At 40.6% G+C, this 19,722-nt stretch overlaps 1 protein-coding gene across 2 annotated transcripts in view; it reads left to right on the forward strand.

Annotated features, from left to right (window-relative positions):
• The window catches only part of rapgef5a (Rap guanine nucleotide exchange factor (GEF) 5a), a 70,035-nt gene that overhangs the window by 41,725 nt on the left and 8,588 nt on the right, over positions 1–19,722 (forward strand). For both annotated transcript variants that reach the window (XM_028597920.1, XM_028597919.1), the window contains exons 10-13: positions 12,523–12,668; positions 13,684–13,784; positions 17,430–17,508; positions 17,616–17,760. In XM_028597920.1, coding sequence (XP_028453721.1) covers positions 12,523–12,668; positions 13,684–13,784; positions 17,430–17,508; positions 17,616–17,760 — 471 coding nt within the window. The remainder of the gene's footprint in view (positions 1–12,522; positions 12,669–13,683; positions 13,785–17,429; positions 17,509–17,615; positions 17,761–19,722) is intronic.

Genomic DNA, 19,722 nt, shown 5'->3' on the forward strand with positions numbered 1-19,722 from the left:
GTGTGTGTGTGTGTGTGTGTGTGTGTGTGTGTGTGTGTGTGTGTGTGTGTGTGTGTGTGTGTGTGTGTGTGTGTGTGTGTGTGTGTGTGTGTGCGCGTGCACTGCTGATGCTGTGGCAGGCTGAGTCAGTGTGTGCACGTAATGAGTGGGGTGTTAGTGAAGCGTTGAACTGTATAATCCCACTCTACAGTGCACCTCAGGGCAGGAAACGAAGCAAATGCAGGCTGATTTCACCCTACATCACAATGCGTGTTTTCCAGAGAGCATATGATTTCACTCACATTTTTATTTTACCTTTATTTAAACAGATAGTCAATTGAAAACTAATTCTTTTTTACAATGACGACCTGGCCAATAGGCAGCGACCAGAGGCAAATAGATACAAGACATTAAAACACAGATACATCTAGTGCAGTAAAACATTAGCCGAAATTCTATGTTTTATCTTCTAGAGAAGCAAATTCAAAAGCAGGTGCAGTGATCAGATTATTACTGCTATACTATTGATTAGGGGTGCATGATATATCGACTCAAAATGATTGCTGGGAGATTGTCGTAGAGTGCGGAAACTGTTTTCTTTAACTTTACTTAAATGATTTGAGGGAAATGTTGGGGAAAATGTTGATGAATTAATGTTAGGAGGTTAATGATCCTTCAGTCCGCACACACATGCCCATTCTTTTGCTTGGTTAAAGTAAACATCAGAAAGTGTGCTATTTTTCAGGTCAGACAAAATAGGAACTACAGTAACATCAAATCCAGCCGCTTATGCAGGAGTCGTCAGTTTGTCTTCAAATTATCATTTCCATTTCCATTTGTCAGGATCCAGAAATTATCTTAAAAAGATGATTCTCTTAAAAATATGATATGTGCACCTCCATTTAGTAGTATAAACAGTGACATTTAAGACTTATTGTATCATGATATTATTAAAAGGAAGGGGAGGCAAAAAAAATGGCTGAATTATAGTTTATTTGCAAATATCAATAAAATGAAAAGTATGGAATAACATCACCAAGTGCTGAGTGGTCATGACTGTGATGGCTCTGTGTGTCATGGCTTTGTAAGAATTGAAATCCTAATATGAATCATTGGTCATGTTGCATCAAGCACCACTTTAATCCACAGAGGGTGCCAGTGGTTATAATAAAAGTGCAAAAGGAAATTAACAAAATTATTCTTGCAATTTTATGGGCTCTTAGTCTTCTCTGTGTAGGAAGCACATGTTGATCTTTAACCATTTAGCCGGCTCATTGTCCAGCTCAGGCTGCACAATGTGGAAGAAACCAAAACCAGTTAACTAGCTCGATTCACCGCAAAGACCACTCTCCATTGACTGGGTTGTCATGGTGATTTCTTTTCTTTCTTTCTTTTTTTCTTCTTTTTTTCCCCCATGACAGACAAGCTCTGACAAACCGGTGTGGGCTGTTTCCATAGTGAAATAACTTCTGTGTCAGTACAGGTGAAAGGTGAATCACATCCCTCCAGTTCTTATGTCTTTACACTCCTGTGACTCAAAGAATTGATTTCAAAATACTTCTGCTGGTTTATAAATCACTAAATGGTTTAGGGCCAAAATACATTTCAGATCTGCTTGTAAACTATGAACCACCCAGACCTCTCTGATCATCTGGGACAGGTCTGCTTGCTGTCCCCAGAATCAGAACCAAACAGGGGGAAGCAGCGTTCAGTTTTTGTGCTCCACAACTGTAGGTCCGCAACAACTCTCAGCTCCTTTAAATCAAGGCTATCTTTTTGATGTTGCCTTTTTTTTTTTTTTTATTCATTGTACTGCACTATGAATTATATTCCTGTATTCTATCTCTTTTAATTTTGTATTCATTTTGAACTGCTTTTTAATGTTTTATGTAAAGCACTTTGAATTGCACTGTTGCTGACATGTGCCTTGCCTTACAGTGTATTACGTGCATCTTTGCCTTCTAGTCACCTCAGACTTGAATTCGTACTCATTTGATACAGCAATCAGCTGCACAAGGGACTATACAAGGTCACAGACACACACACACACACACACACACACACACACACACACACACACATACACACATATACACACACACACACACACAAACAGGAGGATTACAAAGGGAACAGAGAATGCTTCCTTTTGGCCTTCCGCGAGGCCCACCTTTCCTCTGTACAATATGTCATATTGATAGGGACATTATTTGGTATAAGTAGGAGCGTGTGAACAAAACATAAACATGTAACCCCACTAGTTTTAATCCAGTATAGGGTGTGTTACATAATTGTCAATTTCTGGTGTTTGTTTTTTCTTTATATCAAAGCCAAAATAACTTTGTCTCTTTCACACTGACTCTATTTCTCACTTTTACCCACACTCCTCCTTGTCTCTCACTTTCCATCTCCTGCCTTTCATCTTGCTTTCTTTTCTTGTTCTCTCTCTCTTTCTGTGTTGCATAACTTTGTGACCCTTCTTCTTCAGTGTTCAAATGTGTTCTTTGTGTATTTTTTCCTTTTCATGGCTTGCATTCTTTCTCAGGCTAAATTAATGTTGTTCTCGGGAACTGCTGTTTGCAATTACAGATTGTGTGTGTGTGTGTGTGTGTGTGTGTGTGTGTGTGTGTGTGTGTGTGTGAATGCCTGTGTATGTATGCACATATAGTTACATTTGAACAGTGTTCAAAGTACAGAGTTTTGTTTTGCTGCATTTTCTGAAAGCCTTTTGATTTTGAGCGTGTGTATGTGTGTTATAATGCTGCCTTACTCCATTCTTGGCTCAGTGTTGTTTTTTTTGGCATCTTTGTAAAGAGTGTGAGTGTGTTATCAGAAAGAGAAACAGTTTGAAACTGTATCAGGAACACAACACATTTTCTTCTTTGCTTTCATAGTAGTTATAATAGTTACATAATCTATCTCTTCTTTTCTTTTTTCACAGTATTTCTGGACAGTGTTTCCTTTAAGATTTTTTTTTAGCAGTGGGGGCAGGTCTTTCCGAACAGCAGTTGTATAGAATTTTAATATAACAATACTATTTCTCATCCTATTTTATGGTACAACTGGTATTCCTAACAAATTGGGCCTGGGCCTAATACCATATCATTCTGCAAATGTACTTAATTTATACCGAGTCCTTGGTCAGGGGTCATGAGGGCCAGAATACAACCGGCATCATCATCAAGAATGAAGACGTGAACATAAAGATTGTGTCATTCACGTGTATATTAAGTAGCCACGTTGGTTTGTTTTGGTTTTATAATACATCCATAGATGCTCCAGCAGACGATGGTTAGTTTAGCCAGCAGTTAAGTTTACAAGAATTTGTCCAAATTTCCAAATTTGAGGCAAACTAAGAAACAGTTAGACTACAAACCGACAGCTTTTGTTTTATATTGTTTGTCAAAGTTCGCTATTTAGAGTAGAGTAGAGCTGTGTTTGTGTAAACAGCGCGGTGGATGAGAGTGGACTGCCATTTAGATCATCATTTAGATATTGAGCCATTATTGAAAATCTTTTAGATAACAGGAGCCTATGATTTACTGTAGCTATCCTAACAACACACTACCTTTTTCTAGTCTCCCGTTTCACTCTCCACAACGCTGTCTCGGGCAAAAGGTTACGTCGTGAGATCGATAACCGTTAGCTAGCTAGCCTGTTTATGTTTCTTGTAATGTTAACGATAGTTATTTATTTCTTACCTTAATTTTGGTGTCTGCGTTTCAAAGCCATCTCCCGCGGTGATGTTTTTGGTGGAGCTGGTCGTTTTAATAGTTGACTCGGAAGAAAGCAAACGTTTTGACAATAAACTACATCAACACAACAGTATGTAGAGTTAAACTGGACGGGCCCAGTATCTTCTGAATAGTTCTACTTGTTGTTAAATTGCAATGTGAGCGGCAGCCAACGGGGGGTGCATTATGTCGGCAAGATCATTTAAAAGGCAACTGCGACTATTGTGCGTCTGCCCTATTTCTGATAGCGTGGCGGAAGAAATGTTGCCATGGCGCACCGCCACAATAAAATCAACATAGAGGAAACACTGCTGGAGCAATATTCTTTGTCAGATAGTTGATGGTGAAGAGAGACGGGAAAGGTCAGAAAAGGGAGAGACTTGTGACAAAAGATCCTGGTTCATATTTGAACCCTTGATGATGTGATCTAATGACATGCCCCCTTTAGACCACTTAGCCACAAAAGCTTTGTTATCTTGAAATCACATCTGGGTTGTTGGGTGCGGTCTCCGTGCCAGCCCAAATTATAATTAATGACATGCAGTGTCAGATCTCTTCACATCAGCGGTCACTGCCTTATTTATCAGCTGTATGCATCTCTGTGTTGCTAATCCTTGAGTATATTTATTTTCAGCATGTTGCATTGTGAAATGGCATAAAGACATTTACAAATTGCAGTTTAAGTTACTGCAATATGCAACTAAGAACAAGCTCCAGTTTTTTTCTTTTTCAACCTGTGAACTACCTGAATGCCCCTCCAATGAATCATTATAAGGTGTCAAAATATATAAATCTGTTGCAGTAGCTTCCTGCTTCTTACAGTGCAGACGCTTTGCTGCTTGCTCTTGCCTCTGCTTGCATACTTCTGCTGATAATCTTGCTTTCCCTCAGAGAAACTATGAGCAACGGCTCTGGATACTTATAAATCACTGGACTATACTGGACTATACATTTTTTTTTTATAGGCATAGTAGGTTATTGCCATTTTTCAACATTTTTCTGCGTGAGCATGGCCTACAAATAGCTCAAGCCTGTCAAAGTGACTGTAGCTAAAGCTAATTAGCAGCAAGATGCCTTCCTACTACAAACTCCTTCAGAAGATTGCAGTTCTGGAAACCAAAATTTACAGGTTAGAAGTAAACGTGGAAGTGAACAGATCTTGTGGAAATGACACCACTTTACCACTGAACCAAAGCAATGGACAAAAGCATGCTAACACACGGCTAACTAGCACCAGCAAGACCACAAACAAACAGGAGAGCTGTGGAACGGATAATAAATCAACAAGTGGTAGTCCTCCCTGGAACTCTTTTGGTGCAAAGCCTAAGAGTAAATCATTTTCCTGGGAATTGGAAGGACAACTAACGGGCAGAGCACAGTGCCCTGAGATTTGTGATTCGACCGGCTGGCCTGCATTACCATCCAGGCAGAGCGCCTCTTCAACCCCTGTGCTTAGTAGGACACAGCCTTGGACAGCTGCAAAAGGGAAAAACCGCAACAAAATGCCTCCCCAACAACTGAGTGTGCAGGTGGAGAACAGATTTGCTCCTCTGCTGCAGGACCCTGGACATAACCTGGATTGCGTCTCACCGTCACACAACAGGGTAAGGACTGAGAGCAATTCTAAAATTAAAAAACTACAGCGAAAGCTAACGACTGGGCCCCAAACTCTGATTGTGGGTGACTCTGTAAAAGATATCAAAAGCAGTAAAAACGCCAAAATACTCAGTTATCCCAAAGACATGGTGTCTGACTTGGCCCAAAGAATCACAGATATCGTAGCAGCACACCCAACTACTAAGAACATTATACTGCATATAGGGTCAAATGATGTTGTAAAGCAAGAGTCTGAAGTGCTGAAACGTGAGTTTATGGATCTGCTGAACACTGTTAGCTCCATAAATGCGAAAGTGTTTATCAGTGGCCCTATACCGCCAGTCAGAATAGGAGTTGAGAGATTCAGCAGACTGCTGGCACTGAACACATGGCTTTCAACTGCATGTACCGACCATTCTCTGCAGTTCATTGACAATTTTAACATTTTCTGGGACCGCAGACATCTTTTTAAAGCAAAGACTCTTACTTAACAAGTCAGGAGTAAAGCTGTTCACCTCTAGCCTACTTTACTCTCTGCACCACCCATCTGCTCCCTTGGCTAAGGGCACGAGACAAGATACATCAACACAAACAAAACAAGAGGAAGACACAACAAAGTGCGGCAGTGATCCACCACAGCCCCCACCTGAGCAAGGATTTGACCATGGGAGACTACAGAGCGGAGACAAGAAATCTCAACTCCCCTGTTCACCTATCCAACACTCCTCAAACCCCCTTACCAACCCCAACGAGAACTCATCGCCCTCCCCATTATAAGAGACCAAAGAGCAGAGATGAGAAATTTCAATCCCCATTCTCACCCGTCCAACACTACTCAAACTCCTTTAACAACCACAACGCCTTTGAGGACGTCTTTGAGGATGAGTCGCTCTCTCCTCTTTCCTCCATCCCCATGTTGGAGTTCACTGACCAGATGAAGCAGCTGGTGAATGCTGGAACCAAGTATGCCCCCCTTCCTTCTCCCATCGTTCGCCCCCGGCCAAAAGTAAAATGCCAGGCACCTCTGCCCCCTCAAGAGCGGCAGCTAACTCATTTTCCCCAAACTGATAAGGATGCTTGTTTGCAAAATGCAGCAACCGTTAACTGATATGGACCGGGTTCAGGCTGCATGCCTAGTAGCACTCATGACTCTTTCCAAGAAAAGCCTGGGCCCTGCGTATCAGATTCTTCCACAATTTATGTTGTGATAGGTAATAGAAAAAGAATAACGAATAAGCACTTAACGGCAAACTTTGCAAACTTAGCATCCATTCCTCGTCAGCCACAGTCAGTCACAAAAAATGAAAACACACTAACACTAGCCATACTAAACGTCCGGTCCTTGGTAGGAAAATCATTTTTAATCAATGATTTTATTATTAAGCACAATCTTGATTTTATGTTTTTAACTGAAACCTGGTTGGACCATAATAACAGTGTTGCTGTTCTCATTGAGTCAGCCAGGGGGGGCTGACTCAATGAGAACAGCAGCACTGTTATTATGGTCCAACTTCAGTTGTATGAGTGAGAATAGAGTGAATAAGAAAGGAGGTGGAGTCGCCATTTTGTTTGACTCATTCCAATGTACGCAATTATCTTATGGAAATTTTGCTTCTTTTTAATATGTGGCTCTTCAGCTAAGATCCTCCCCTCAAGCTATACTTATAAATATCTACAGGCCACCTAAATACTGTGCAAACTTCTTTGACAATTTTAATGAACTGCTGTCTATAATCTGTATTAACTTTGACCGTGTAATTATTGCTGGTGATTTTAACATTCATGTTGACAACCCCCAGGACCGAGGAACCAAAGAACTATGTTATGTTTTTGAGAGCTATGGACTGACTCAGCATGTGACACAGCCCACGCACAATAAGGGGCACACTCTGGACTTGATTATCACCAAGGGTCTGAACATTTCCAAGGTTGTGGTGACTGATGTTGCTCTCTCTGATCATTCCTGTGTTTTCTTTAACGGCACTATCTCGGTGCCCAAAAGTGTTCAAACAAAGTTAATCAGAAAACGGTATATCACTGAAAACACCAGTGAATCATTCATTCAGCTTTTCTCCTCTATACCCACCCTCACTGGGGCCTCAGTCACTGAGCTTGTAGATAATTTCAACTGTAAAATTACGAATGTTATTGATGCTATTGCTCCCACTAAGGTCAAAGCTGTCTCTGGTAAGAAAAGATCTCCATGGAGAAATTTTGTAGTGGTGAGAACAGAAAAAAAGAGTGTTGAAAAGCTGAACGTAGTTGGCGAAAATCTAATCTCCAGGTCCACTATAACATCTTTAAAGAGAGACTTCGCATTTATAATTTGGAACTAAGGAATGCAAAGTGGTCCTTTTTCTCTGACATTATCGTCAGAAACAATAATAATTCACGTGCTTTGTTTGCTACTGTCGATAGATTAACCAACCCTCCAGTACCAGTAGCATCTGAACTGTTGTCTACCAAGGCTTGCAATGACTTTGCCACCTTCTTCACAGACAAAATTCAGAAAATTAGACAAACAGTCATTGCTTCCATATCAAGTACAGGATATGTGTTGTCACAGTGTTCACACAAAACAAAATCAAATATGACACAATTTCATGCGATCAGCCATAACAACCTGGAAGACATTATACAACATCTGAAAACCTCCTCCTGTTGCCTTGATATTCTACCAACGGGTGTTTTCAAAAGTGTTTTGAATTGTTTGGCTTCTGATCTTCTAAATATTGTAAATACATCTCTGCTCTCAGGTATCTTTCCACAGGCCCTAAAAACTGCAGTCATCAAGCCACTCCTAAAAAAGAACAATCTAGACACGTCACTAATGAGCAACTATAGGCCGATATCAAACCTTCCATTTTTAAGCAAAATCATAGAAAAAGCATTTTTTCAACAACTCAACTTTTTCTTATCACTCAACAATAGTTTTGATGCCTTCCAGTCAGGTTTTCGACCACACCACAGCACTGAGACGGCTCTTGTCAAAGTCTTTAATGACATCCAATTAAACACAGATTGTGGCAAAATTTCAGTCTTAGTATTACTTGATCTCAGTGCTGCATTTGATACAGTCGACCACAACATATTACTTGACCGATTGGAAAACTGGGTTGGTCTTTCTGGCTCAGTACTAAAGTGGTTTGAATCCTATTTAAAGAATAGGGACTACTTTGTGTCTATAGGTAATTATACATCTGAGCATACAAATATGACATGCGGAGTTCCCCAAGGCTCAGTTCTGGGGCCTCTTCTGTTCAACATCTACATGCTTCCACTGGCTCAGATTATGGAAAACAATGAAATAAGTTACAATAGTTATGCGGATAACACACAAATTTACATAACCTTATCGCCAGGGAATTATAGCCCAATACAACAACTGAATATGTGCATTGAACAAATTAACGACCGGATGTGCCATAACTTTCTTAAATTAAATGAAGAAAAAACTGAGGTGGTTGTTTTTGGAGCAAAAGAGGAACGATTAAAGGTCAGCACTCAGCTTCAAATGACAATGTTAAAAACAACAGACAAAGCCAGAAATCTTGGTGTAGTCATGGACTCAGACCTGAATTTTAAAAGTCACATTAAGACAATTACAAAATCAGCCTATTATCACCTTAAAAATATATCAAGGGTTAAAGGACTTATGTCTCAGCAGGATTTGGAAAAACTTCCAATGCGTCCATGCTTTTATCTTCAGTAGACTTGACTACTGTAACGGTGTCTTTACAAATCTCCCTAAAAAATCAATCTGACAACTGCAGCTGATTCAGAACGCTGCTGCTCGAGTCCTCACTAAAACCAAAAAAGTGGATCACATCACTCCAGTACTGAAGTCTCTACACTGGCTTCCAGTGCCTCAAAGAATTGATTTTAAAATACTTTTGCTGGTTTACAAATCACTAAATGGTTTAGGGCCAAAATACATTTCTGATCTGCTACTACACTATGACCCACCCAGACCTCTCAGGTCGTCTGGGACAGGTCTACTTGTTGTTCCCAGAGTCAGAACTAAACAGGGGGAAGCAGCGTTCAGTTTTTATGCTCCACATATCTGGAACAAACTCCCAGAAAACTGCAGGTCCGCTGCAACTCTGTTCTTTTAAATCCAGGCTGAAGACATATCTTTTTAATGTTGCCTTTCTTTAAATAACCTATTTTTAACTGCTCTTTCTTTAAAATTCTTATACTGCACTGTACATTTTATTCTTGTCTTTTAATGATCTTAAATTGTTAATTGTTTTAATGCTTTGAAATTGTTTTTAATTGTTTTCTAACTGTTTTAATGTTTCATGTTTCATGTAAAGCACTTTGAATTGCCTTGTTGCTGAAATGTGCTATACAAATAAAGCTGCCTTGCAGTTGCAAGTGTTATATATCATCATTATCATTTAGCTAGACTTGTGACGTCTTTTTTATTTACGTAGCCCAAAAACCACAAATTTGCCTCAATTGGCTGTACAACTTGCCAAACAAAGTGCCAAAGTACTTGATTTTAAATACTGTAGGTATACAATTTAATGTTAAATAAAAAGTGTATGAGCCCAAGAGGTTGGGTGGAAAAAATGCAACTTTTAAATCCTATTGTATTTAAAGGGATACAGTATTATGAGGCAGTCAAGTGTGTTTTATTGTCATTTCAACCATAAACATGAAACGTGTCACTGTGGCTCAAGTGGTGTTACACATTTAAAATATATAAAAACAACATACGAAACAGGCTACATTTAGTGCACACACATTATAGGCTCCGTAAAGTTCAGCTAATGCATTGGTAGCATTAGCGCTTGATGGGATGTAAACACAGAGTATACCGTGGAATGTAGAATGGTCGGCATTTAACAGTCACAAACTCCACCAGCGGTTAGCAGTAGTTTGATAAAAGCACCCACCTCCAAAGAGGCCCACCTCTGCGAATCTTACCCGACAGAGCAACACCTGTTGGAAGGCTAGCAGGCCTGTTAGCTGGATAGCGGAGTTCGGTACACTGTTGTTCAGCCATGTTTCCACAAAAACAAAAACACAGCAGTCTCTGAAATCGCGTTGGGAGTTTTGTTGAAATTGGATGTAGTCCAGTTTGTTGTCTAATGAGCAGACACTAGCTCGAACTCTTGCCCTCGTTCCGCGTTTCCGCTTTCTCACACAGCGCTTTTGAAGCCGAGTTGCTGGTCTCTGTATCAGGCGAAGCTCGCGTAGTGTGTCGAGTATTCCGTCTGTAATAAAGTTTCCTGCATATTCTCCAATCTGTACCAATGTGTCCTGCTGACACTCTACTCGCATCAGGTAGTGACAGTCCCACCCCCTATGGGCGGGTTGAAAACATGTGGAACTAGCTGGCTGTAGTCCATAGCCTCTGGGCAAAAATACCTCAGATGATGCTAAATGACGATTTTTGCATCATCAGAGGCTTTTTTCCAGACCCACAATACAGAGAAATCTAGTCTCAGGGGGACATGAGGCAGGGAAGCACGGTCAATCGAAAATACTACCGGGTTTCTACTGATACAAAGCTTAATGCTAATCGGTGAAGTGTCCCTTTTTAATATCAACACCCACACACCTGAGGGAGAGGATTCCGTCACCTCGGTGCATTGAACTTCTGTATTATAGCATGAGTCATTGGGCATGTTGTTCACACACACAAATTAGGCAAATTGTTTTTCAGACCTCACCAGCCGTCTCACGATCAGACAACCCCTTCATCAGACGATCACAGAAATAGCGTGCATTTTTGTATGTGTGTTTGCTTGGTCATGTTGGCCTGTCTATTGAGTTGTTTTTTGTGGGTTACAGAGGTATCAGTGACTGCATTAGTAGAGCTCTCTGTTAGGGCTCCATAATGTCTAAAATCCCAGTTATTGATTACAATAATGTTGGCACTTTTTATGAAGACTTTTTTAATCTTTTTCCTTTTTTTGTACAAGCTATCATCACTGTGATATTATGTAATTGTGGCATCTAAATGTTGATATATGACTAAACAACTGTGCAGTCCTACATACTGTTTGTTTGTGTGTGTGTGTGTGTGTGTGTGTGTGTGTGTGTGTGTGTGTGTGTGTGTGTGTGTGTGACAGCTCTGCATAGGAAGCTCTGTGTCAGTTTTGATTGCTGCTCAATCTCTCTAGCTGCGACAGAGACTGCAGCGAGCAGCTGGGGGAGAGATGTTGCTTCTTTGTCTCTCCTGCTCCTGTCCTCTGCCTTTGATCTTCCTCTCTCCTTTTTCTCTCCTCAGGTGGTTTGTTATTGTGTTCCTTTGTCCACCTGGAGCTCTGTTCCACTGTCACTGCAGGTGTGTGCGTGCACGTGTGTGTGCGCGCCGGAGTCACAGTTGCTGTTAATGTTTGGCGCAGCAGATCATTGCAAGTGTCAGCCTACATTCCTAGCTGTCCCGATTGTTATTTATTACGCAATAGTTTTCTTCTGAACCAAGGAAATGCAATACCTCCTTGTGCTAACAAAATCAGTCTGCATGTGTGGACTGGTGAGCGAGTGTGTGTGTGTGTGTGTGTGCTGCATATGTGTATGTGTAAGAGAAACATTTTATTCGTAGGTCAAAGAGGGACACTACAGCTTAATTGATACTAGATCTTTGAGGCCCAAGACAATATCAATATTTATTTGGTACGATGTATCTGATGATAATTGTTTTTGAACAAACCCGTTACAAAGAAAAACATTTTTTATTATGATCCCTTAAATTTGGTCAGTAAAAAGTACAGATAGTATGTGTTGAGCGAGACATTTTACAGATTAAAATGAAACTTGATAATGCTATCTGGTGAACAGAAAATTAAATGGTTAAACAGTGTGTAAATGACCACAAACATATCTTTGGCATTTTGGACATCATATACACCGAATCCAATACATCTTGTAACAAGCTAAAATAGGCCTATAATATTGGCCCGGCTGATGTGTTGGTTGGCCTCTACTGGACACACAGGTATTTTGTTCTCTTCCTTGGTATGTAAAGCTTAGAGGAAGGCTGAATGGTTTTCAGTGATCAGAGTCTGCTCAGTCTGGACAAACAGTGAGTCTACAAATAATGTAGACAGATGCATCACATTCATGTTATTGTCTGTCAAGGCTGAAAGTGTCTACTGTTGGAAATAACAGCCCATGTCTTTACTTCCTTAAATCGCCTCTCAACAGTCTTGTCCTTGCCTCACTCTGTGACATGTCTCTCTCTGTCTTTCTCTCTCAGGAGGCATTGGGGAGGGTTTGTCTGAAGGAGAGAGGACGGGATGTGTTGGTGTTGCGGAGAGTGACCTCATCAGTGACGTCCCCATCAGACCGGCCCTCACCCACGTCGTCAGGGGGCGGGTCCAGAGAGGACGATTGCGACAAGAGGTCAGTCCCTCCTCCTACTGTACATAATAAGAGCCCTCTAAATCAACAGTAGCAACAAAAACATAATAATAGTAATCCTCTTGGGATCTCAAGTTGCAACCACACACTCTTGCACATACATGCAACATACCAGTAGTGCTGTCAACACTGTGTGTGTGTCTGTGTCTGTGTCTGTCTGTGTGTCTAAGATAATGTATGCTTTAGCTCCTGTCTCAGAACTGGAAGAAGAGAATGGCTTTTTGTTTTCAGCTGACAGGGAAACAGATGACACTTAGACTGGTTTACTTCCTTGTACAAATCAGTGTATGCGTTTTAGGAGTGTGTGTGTGTGTGTGTGTGTGTGTGTGTGTGTGTGTGTGTGTGTGTGTGTGTGTGTGTGTGTGTGTGTGTGTGTGTGTGTGTGTGTGTGTGTGTGTGTGTGTGTGTGTGTGTGTGTGTGTGTGTGTGTGTGTGTGTGTGTGTGTGTGTGTGTGTGTGTGTGTTTCTGTTTTTAGGCCAGTGTTTGCCAAGACCTAAGGCACAACACAGGGAGTGTCGGTGACAGGCAGGTTAAGTGGGTGTGTGTATGTCTGTGTGTGTGTATACAGTGCTCAGCATCTTTAGTAGCAATCAGTTACCCCGAGTGCTACTGTAGAAGCTGTCAGAGAAATTGTTTTAATCTCAGGGAGCTGCTACAGGGGCAGACAGCAAAGTAGTTCACCCCACAGGAGAGCACCCTTCCTGGGTATGCAAAGCTTGGATGAGGGCTGATCTTCCTGTAGTGTTTGGATATGAGGATGACCACCGAGCTAGCTACGCTTGCAGAGGCAGAGGAGGACATAGATGATGAAGATGAGGAGGATGAGGAGTATAGCAGTTCAGAAATCTGTACATTTGATGTACCCCATCTTCGCTACATCGATGACGACAATGTGGAGGAGAATAAGGATGAAGAAAGGGAGAGAGGATGGAGGAATGGATGTGGTCGTACCTGGTGCTCTAGTGAGGAAGATTTTTGCGACTCTTCGTCTTACAGGTATGTGGTGGTGTCTGGGACACCGCTCAAGATCTTGGAGCATCTGCTGAGTGACCTGCGGTTGGACGACCAAAGAGGGGTGCCAGAGATCAGGGAGAGCGGTAGGTTTGACATCAACTACACACACAACAGGGCTGTATCTGCATAAAAAGATAGAATTTTTAGTAAAACAAAAGTCAGTTGGAAATTAGACAGTCATATAAATAAAGACGTTGTGATGTTTGTCTCTGCTGTTTGACCAAAGCTATGTTTAAAACAGAGCAACTCCCCACCCTCTCATTCCGAGGAATTTCATTTTCAGTGCCACACAAGTCACAACACAGCCCAACTTAGACTTTTCGCTCTCTTTCATTTTCCACACAATAGCGTTCAAACCCGGGAGGTATGCACTTCCCCACAAGTATGGGGTGTGTGTGTGTGTGGCTGCATTCATTCAGCCAAGTCATTGCCTGTAAATCTGTAAACATGAGGAACATTCAATAGGTTAAATGCTCTAATAAGTCTGTGAAACTATTCCCTTAGGGTGATGTATTGCCTTATTTCTGCTGCAAACTATTTCAGTGGGCTCTTAATTGTCATATTACTGTCTCTTTTTTACAATCCTCAAGTCTAACTTTTATACTCTTATTCTTATAGTTACTGGGTTCTTTGACAGTGCAGAAGTGACAGTACTACTATACTATTTTACCACAGGAAACGTTTTGTCATTTGTCTTATAGCAGCGAGTTAGCACATAGACCACATTGAAAGTAAGGCTGAAAACTAATCATTCTGATTAACTTTGACTATTTTTGCACATAATCAGTTAGTATGTTTAGTATTTAGTATGTTAAATATTAGTAATATTGTCTATTTTGTCAAATCCAAATAGTTTTTTTTTTCTTTTTCATTTTATTTAAGTTGACTAGTTGAATGATTAACTAATGGTTTTGGAATAATTTGAAAGTAATTTTGATGTGAGCTGGTTTAGATTTTTTTTCCTTTTCATGCTGTTAAAGTAAGATAATTGTTCCTGCACACAGTTAAACAGAAAAAAAACAGATGTATTGTCGTATGTTGTCGTCAATGGATCTTTGTCCACTGGATGAAAATAAATTAAATTCAGTATCCATATGGAGCCCAGGTCCAGTAAAATAATATTTTTATTACACAGAGACATCCGGCTCCCATTCTGTATTTTATAAAAACCTTGCTCTTGCGTGTTTGCACCGTTTTAAGACAAGGCGTCTTTATGTATCAATTCCTTAGTACCACCAGTTCCCAGCAGTCCACACGCAGCCATCTCCCTGAAATGCAGGAAGCAAACAAAACAAGAGGGAGAGAGAGATGAATGTAGGAGAGAGAGAGAACTAAGATGGTCTTTGTGTAGGAGGACCGCCTGATATTTATTCACTGAAGAAAGAAAAGACACATTTTTTTTTCTTCTTAGGAGGCAGAAGCAGGGATGCAGATCATCAAGAGTGTATGTGCATGTTTGACTGTCTTTGTCTCTGTGTGTGTGTGTGTGTGTGTGTGTGTGTGTGTGTGTGTGTGTGTGTGTGTGTGTGTGTGTGTGTGTGTGTGTGTGTGCGTGTCCTCTGGGGTGGTGTTAAGCATCAGTGGGCCATTTTAGAGGGCTTAGCTGTGCAGCATGTTGAACAGGCTGGAACACGCTTCCACAGAGAGAGCGATTGGTCCAACCACCCCTCCCCACGTACACATACAAAAAACAGCAGCAGATTACTGCGATTAGTTCAACACACACACACGCACATTTTCTCTCTTTTTCCTTTCTCTCTCACAAGAGATAAAAGTCCCCAAGGTCAGAACTGAATGAGTTATTTATTAGGGGGCTGTGTGTGCGTGTGTACTGCTGCATCTATGAGTGTGTGTGTGTGTGTTTGACTTTGTGCGTGCCAGTGGGCAAACACAGAGGGCATATGTTGAAGATGAAAATGGATATTTATCATCACAGGGAGCTGAGAGAGGGCGAGTGTAGGAGGGGAGTAGTAACGGGAGGAAATGAAAAATGGGGGTGTAGGGAAGGGGGGCAGACGAGGAGAGTTTGGGATGGAGAGAGTAAGAGAGAGGGAAATCAAAGGAAGGAAAAAGCTGGATAGCTAGTCAGGAACAAGCTCTGCAGAAAGTCAAAGTCAACAGGGTTTTCAAAAAAGTGATAAGCCCAGTCAGATCTGCCTAAAAATATTTCTTGAGAAAAGTTGTATTTTTATTTCTAAAGCGAAGACAGTTGATCAAATATTGATGCTGCAGTCTTTACTCAGTCTTCTATAATTGATTTCTTTGCTCTTGGCCCGACAGAGCCATATTTGGGTCACAAATTCTCCCAGGGAAAGAGTTTGAAACCACACACACATGCACACACATCAAATCTCCCTCATACCACCAACAATGGCTCATTACCCATCTGCCACGAGGGCTGTTTATATTCAGTTCTTACCCATTGAACACCTGCTGAGTCTCACACACGCACACACACACACAGGACACACACTCTGCTCTACTCTAATGAATTTCTTTAGTTTTTGAGGTAGTTGTGACTATGAAACAAGAGAAAGAAATGTTTTTTTAGCTTTTTGTTAAAGCCTGGTTTCAAATTTCCTGACAAAATAAGCAACAATTAAAACTAGTATTTGGGGAGAAAGCCTCTATAGGCATCATTTATTAGAACTTTAACACTGAAAGACTCGGATGGACTGTGTGGTTGTAGTTGGAAAATGTTTGACAGTTGCAAGCACCCTTTAAATATCTCAACAAGACTAAAGTTATTTGTATGTCCTGTCGACGTGAATGGAGTTACCACCGGAAGACCCTCCTCCTCCTCCCCAAAGGCAGGCCACGTTGGATAGTTTGCAACGGCGTTAACCTTTACAGGTGTAAAGTGGGACACTACATTGTGTTAATATTACCAAGTAATGTTGCATTCAGGTTAATATGCCCATCTGTTGTTTCTTAAGGAGCTTGAGTTTGCCATACTATGCTTTCAGTGTATGTTTTGAGCATACAGTACCTTTGACGTTATTCTGGATAATTTTCTAGACTGTATTTGTCATTGTTTTGGATTGTTGCAATACTATTAAACATTTGGCAAGCATATTTGTCCACTCCCATGTTGATAAGAGCATTAAAAACTTGGAAAGAAAACTTGCATTAAAAATATCCTTTTTAAAGTACATTTAGAACATATGAAAATGTATTTTTAATCGCGAGGTAACTATGGACAGTGCTATTTATCGTGATTTAAATATTTTAAATGCTTGACAGCCCTATTATTTACACATCCAACAGACATGGAGCAACGTTAGCATTCATTATTAGTAGTGTTTCTGGCCACCTGATGGATGTAAGTCCAATATCTGTCTCTTTAGCTGCTAAATCCTCCTCTATGTTCACCAGCTAGACGCAAACACTGTCCATTGGCAGCCCCTTACAAATAGTTATTTGTTCCATTGTTGAAATAAAATGATTTATTATTTTAATGCTAAGCAAATAAAAGGGGAAAGGATCATTCTTGAATTTAAGGAGTTAAAGTCTTTTTCTAATGTGGCTGACACAGAGGACACCATTCATTAGTATAATGTAGACTGAGGGAATCAGACGTGAAGGGAGGGACAAAGGGAGAAACTAAAAGAACTTTCATGTCACTTTTCACATCTTAATTCCTGAAATAAAAGTAAAAAACTTCACTTAGACCATTTTGCCAGGTGAAGGCCTTGAAAGTGATTGATGATGTGTTTCCTGTCTTCCAGAAATGCTGCTGGATGACTTCCTGGTGACCTACCAGGTGTTCATGTCCACCAATGACCTCTGTCAGGCTCTGCTGGGACAATATCCTTACTAGCAAAGACACTCACATAATCTCACACACACACATCCACATCCACATCCTTTCAGCTTCCACACTGTTCTTCTTTGTCTCCTTGACCCGCTCTTACCTATAGCAGCGCCCGCTGCAGGGTCCAGGAGGAGGGCAAAGACGCCCTCTTCAGGAAGCGTAAGGTACTGCAGCTGGTCTCCCATTGGAGCAGGCTTTACAAGGACTTCCTGAAGGAAGAGGAGCACATCAGGAGCTTCATGAAGGTACGACATGACTCGCCTTCCTCACCACCATTTGTTTTGTTTCTTTTTTCTCAACCTGTCTTTTATTTGAACGATTTAATGAGTTTGATCCTCTGGTGTCCTTTAACATGTCACTAAACAACAGAAGAAACTTCATTCATGTAAATTTGTCTCTCTGTCTTGTTCTAAAATGGATGACAGGACATCAAACATTTTGTGGCGAGAGACAGAGCTAAAAAGAGTGTGTGTCTGATTTTCTTTTTTTGCTGCATCTCCTGTTAAACTGAACTGTTTCAGCTATCTCCCACATGGGAACCTTGTTGGATGTTTTTTATCTCATCCCTCTGACAAAGCAAGCTAATGGTTTTCATTTCATGGTGTATTATATGACGAATGAGGGGTATACGCATAATAAGTGGCTGTATATTTTTCTTTTATAGACTAATACTGTTATCAAATGTATTTGATAACACGTAACATACAATTAGCATAAATTGAATTATTCCAACACATACAAAATACAGTATCTACACAGTACATCATGGACTTTGAAGAGACACACAGACATATTCTTAGTGTCACATTTCTCTTGACAAATGCTGCTTGTATCCACTGTGTTCCTGTTATATTTTCACATGGCCCGTTGAATTGGATTTGAATCCCCGTGACACTGAAAGAGAAACAAATACACACACAACATGATCAAATGTGTACTCGTCCACACGCTCACCCACAAAAAGTGCACACGCACACCAATCACTTGTCCCTCCGTAACCTGGCCGGCTCCATTGCTCGGTGCTGTGTTGCCATGAAATCATCATGGAATGGGTATAATCTCATATGGAGTGCGTAACCCAGGTGATAGTTGCCTAGTAACAGAGGAATGAGAGGGGAATTGGGATGGGAGGCTACGGTGGGTCAATGACAGCAATAAGCAGGTGTTTGTGTGTGTGTGCGTGTGTGCGTGTGCGCAACCTTGTAAGTTGTTACTGTTGCTGCCTCCGGAGCTTTCATGCTACTTACTTATTCTCTGCCATTAACACACACACAGGCACTGAGCGTGCCTAGTCACCCATTAAAGTAAAATTTGTCTGATGTTTCTTTATTGTAATCTACCTACGCAGCATAATTTACACTTGATGGTTCTAAGTAAATGAGCTGCACAGATTGTAATGTTAATGTCATGTTATTTTGTTGGTTTAAATCATCCTTATTAACCTCAGTTGTATGTCAAAGGTTTATGGGAAGTAGTATTTTTTCACCAGTGTTATCTTTTTGGCTTACTTTCCATAGCCTGGTTAAAATTAGGGTTGGGTACTGTTTGGATTCCGATGCCAAACCAGTACTTTTTAAAACTATTCCGATTCCTAAAACAATTCTTGAAAAATGACATCAAAGAAAGTCTCTTTTATGGAGTTCTTTTTTTTTATTATTATTTATTGAAAATTATTTAAATTTATGGAGTTCTTTTTTTTTATTATTTATTGAAAATTATTTCAATTTAACAATATATTAATGTTTTAAAGTACTTCAATATATAAGTAAAGCTAAGTCACCTAACACATAACTACAATAATTTAACAAATAACACTATTAAAAAGTAACAGCAAAATAAATGTTGTTGAGTTGGTATACCAACCAGCTTCAAACTTTAGCAGTTCTTTTACAGAAAAATGACCAAATTTGCCTTCTCTGGCAATATACTAGGCTACACCTCTCCTGACTTATCGCATGTCCTGCACAGGAGAAAACTCTCTCAGATGGTGTCCAAGAGGCTTGTAAACACAGGTATGAGTTTGAAAGGGCAGACAATTTGGGGATGCTGTCCCGCCTCCCCCACCACCAGGCTACAGGGTCTTGTCCTGAACGATAGAATGGCAGAGCAAGTGTAATATGTTTACTAGCGATCACGTGCAGTGAATGCTTAATATGCTTTTACGTCCGTTTTGGTGAGCCCAGAAGGAAAATATGGCATTTTAAAAG

The sequence above is a fragment of the Perca flavescens genome, chromosome 14 (assembly GCF_004354835.1).
Source record: "Perca flavescens isolate YP-PL-M2 chromosome 14, PFLA_1.0, whole genome shotgun sequence".
NCBI lineage: Eukaryota > Metazoa > Chordata > Actinopteri > Perciformes > Percidae > Perca > Perca flavescens.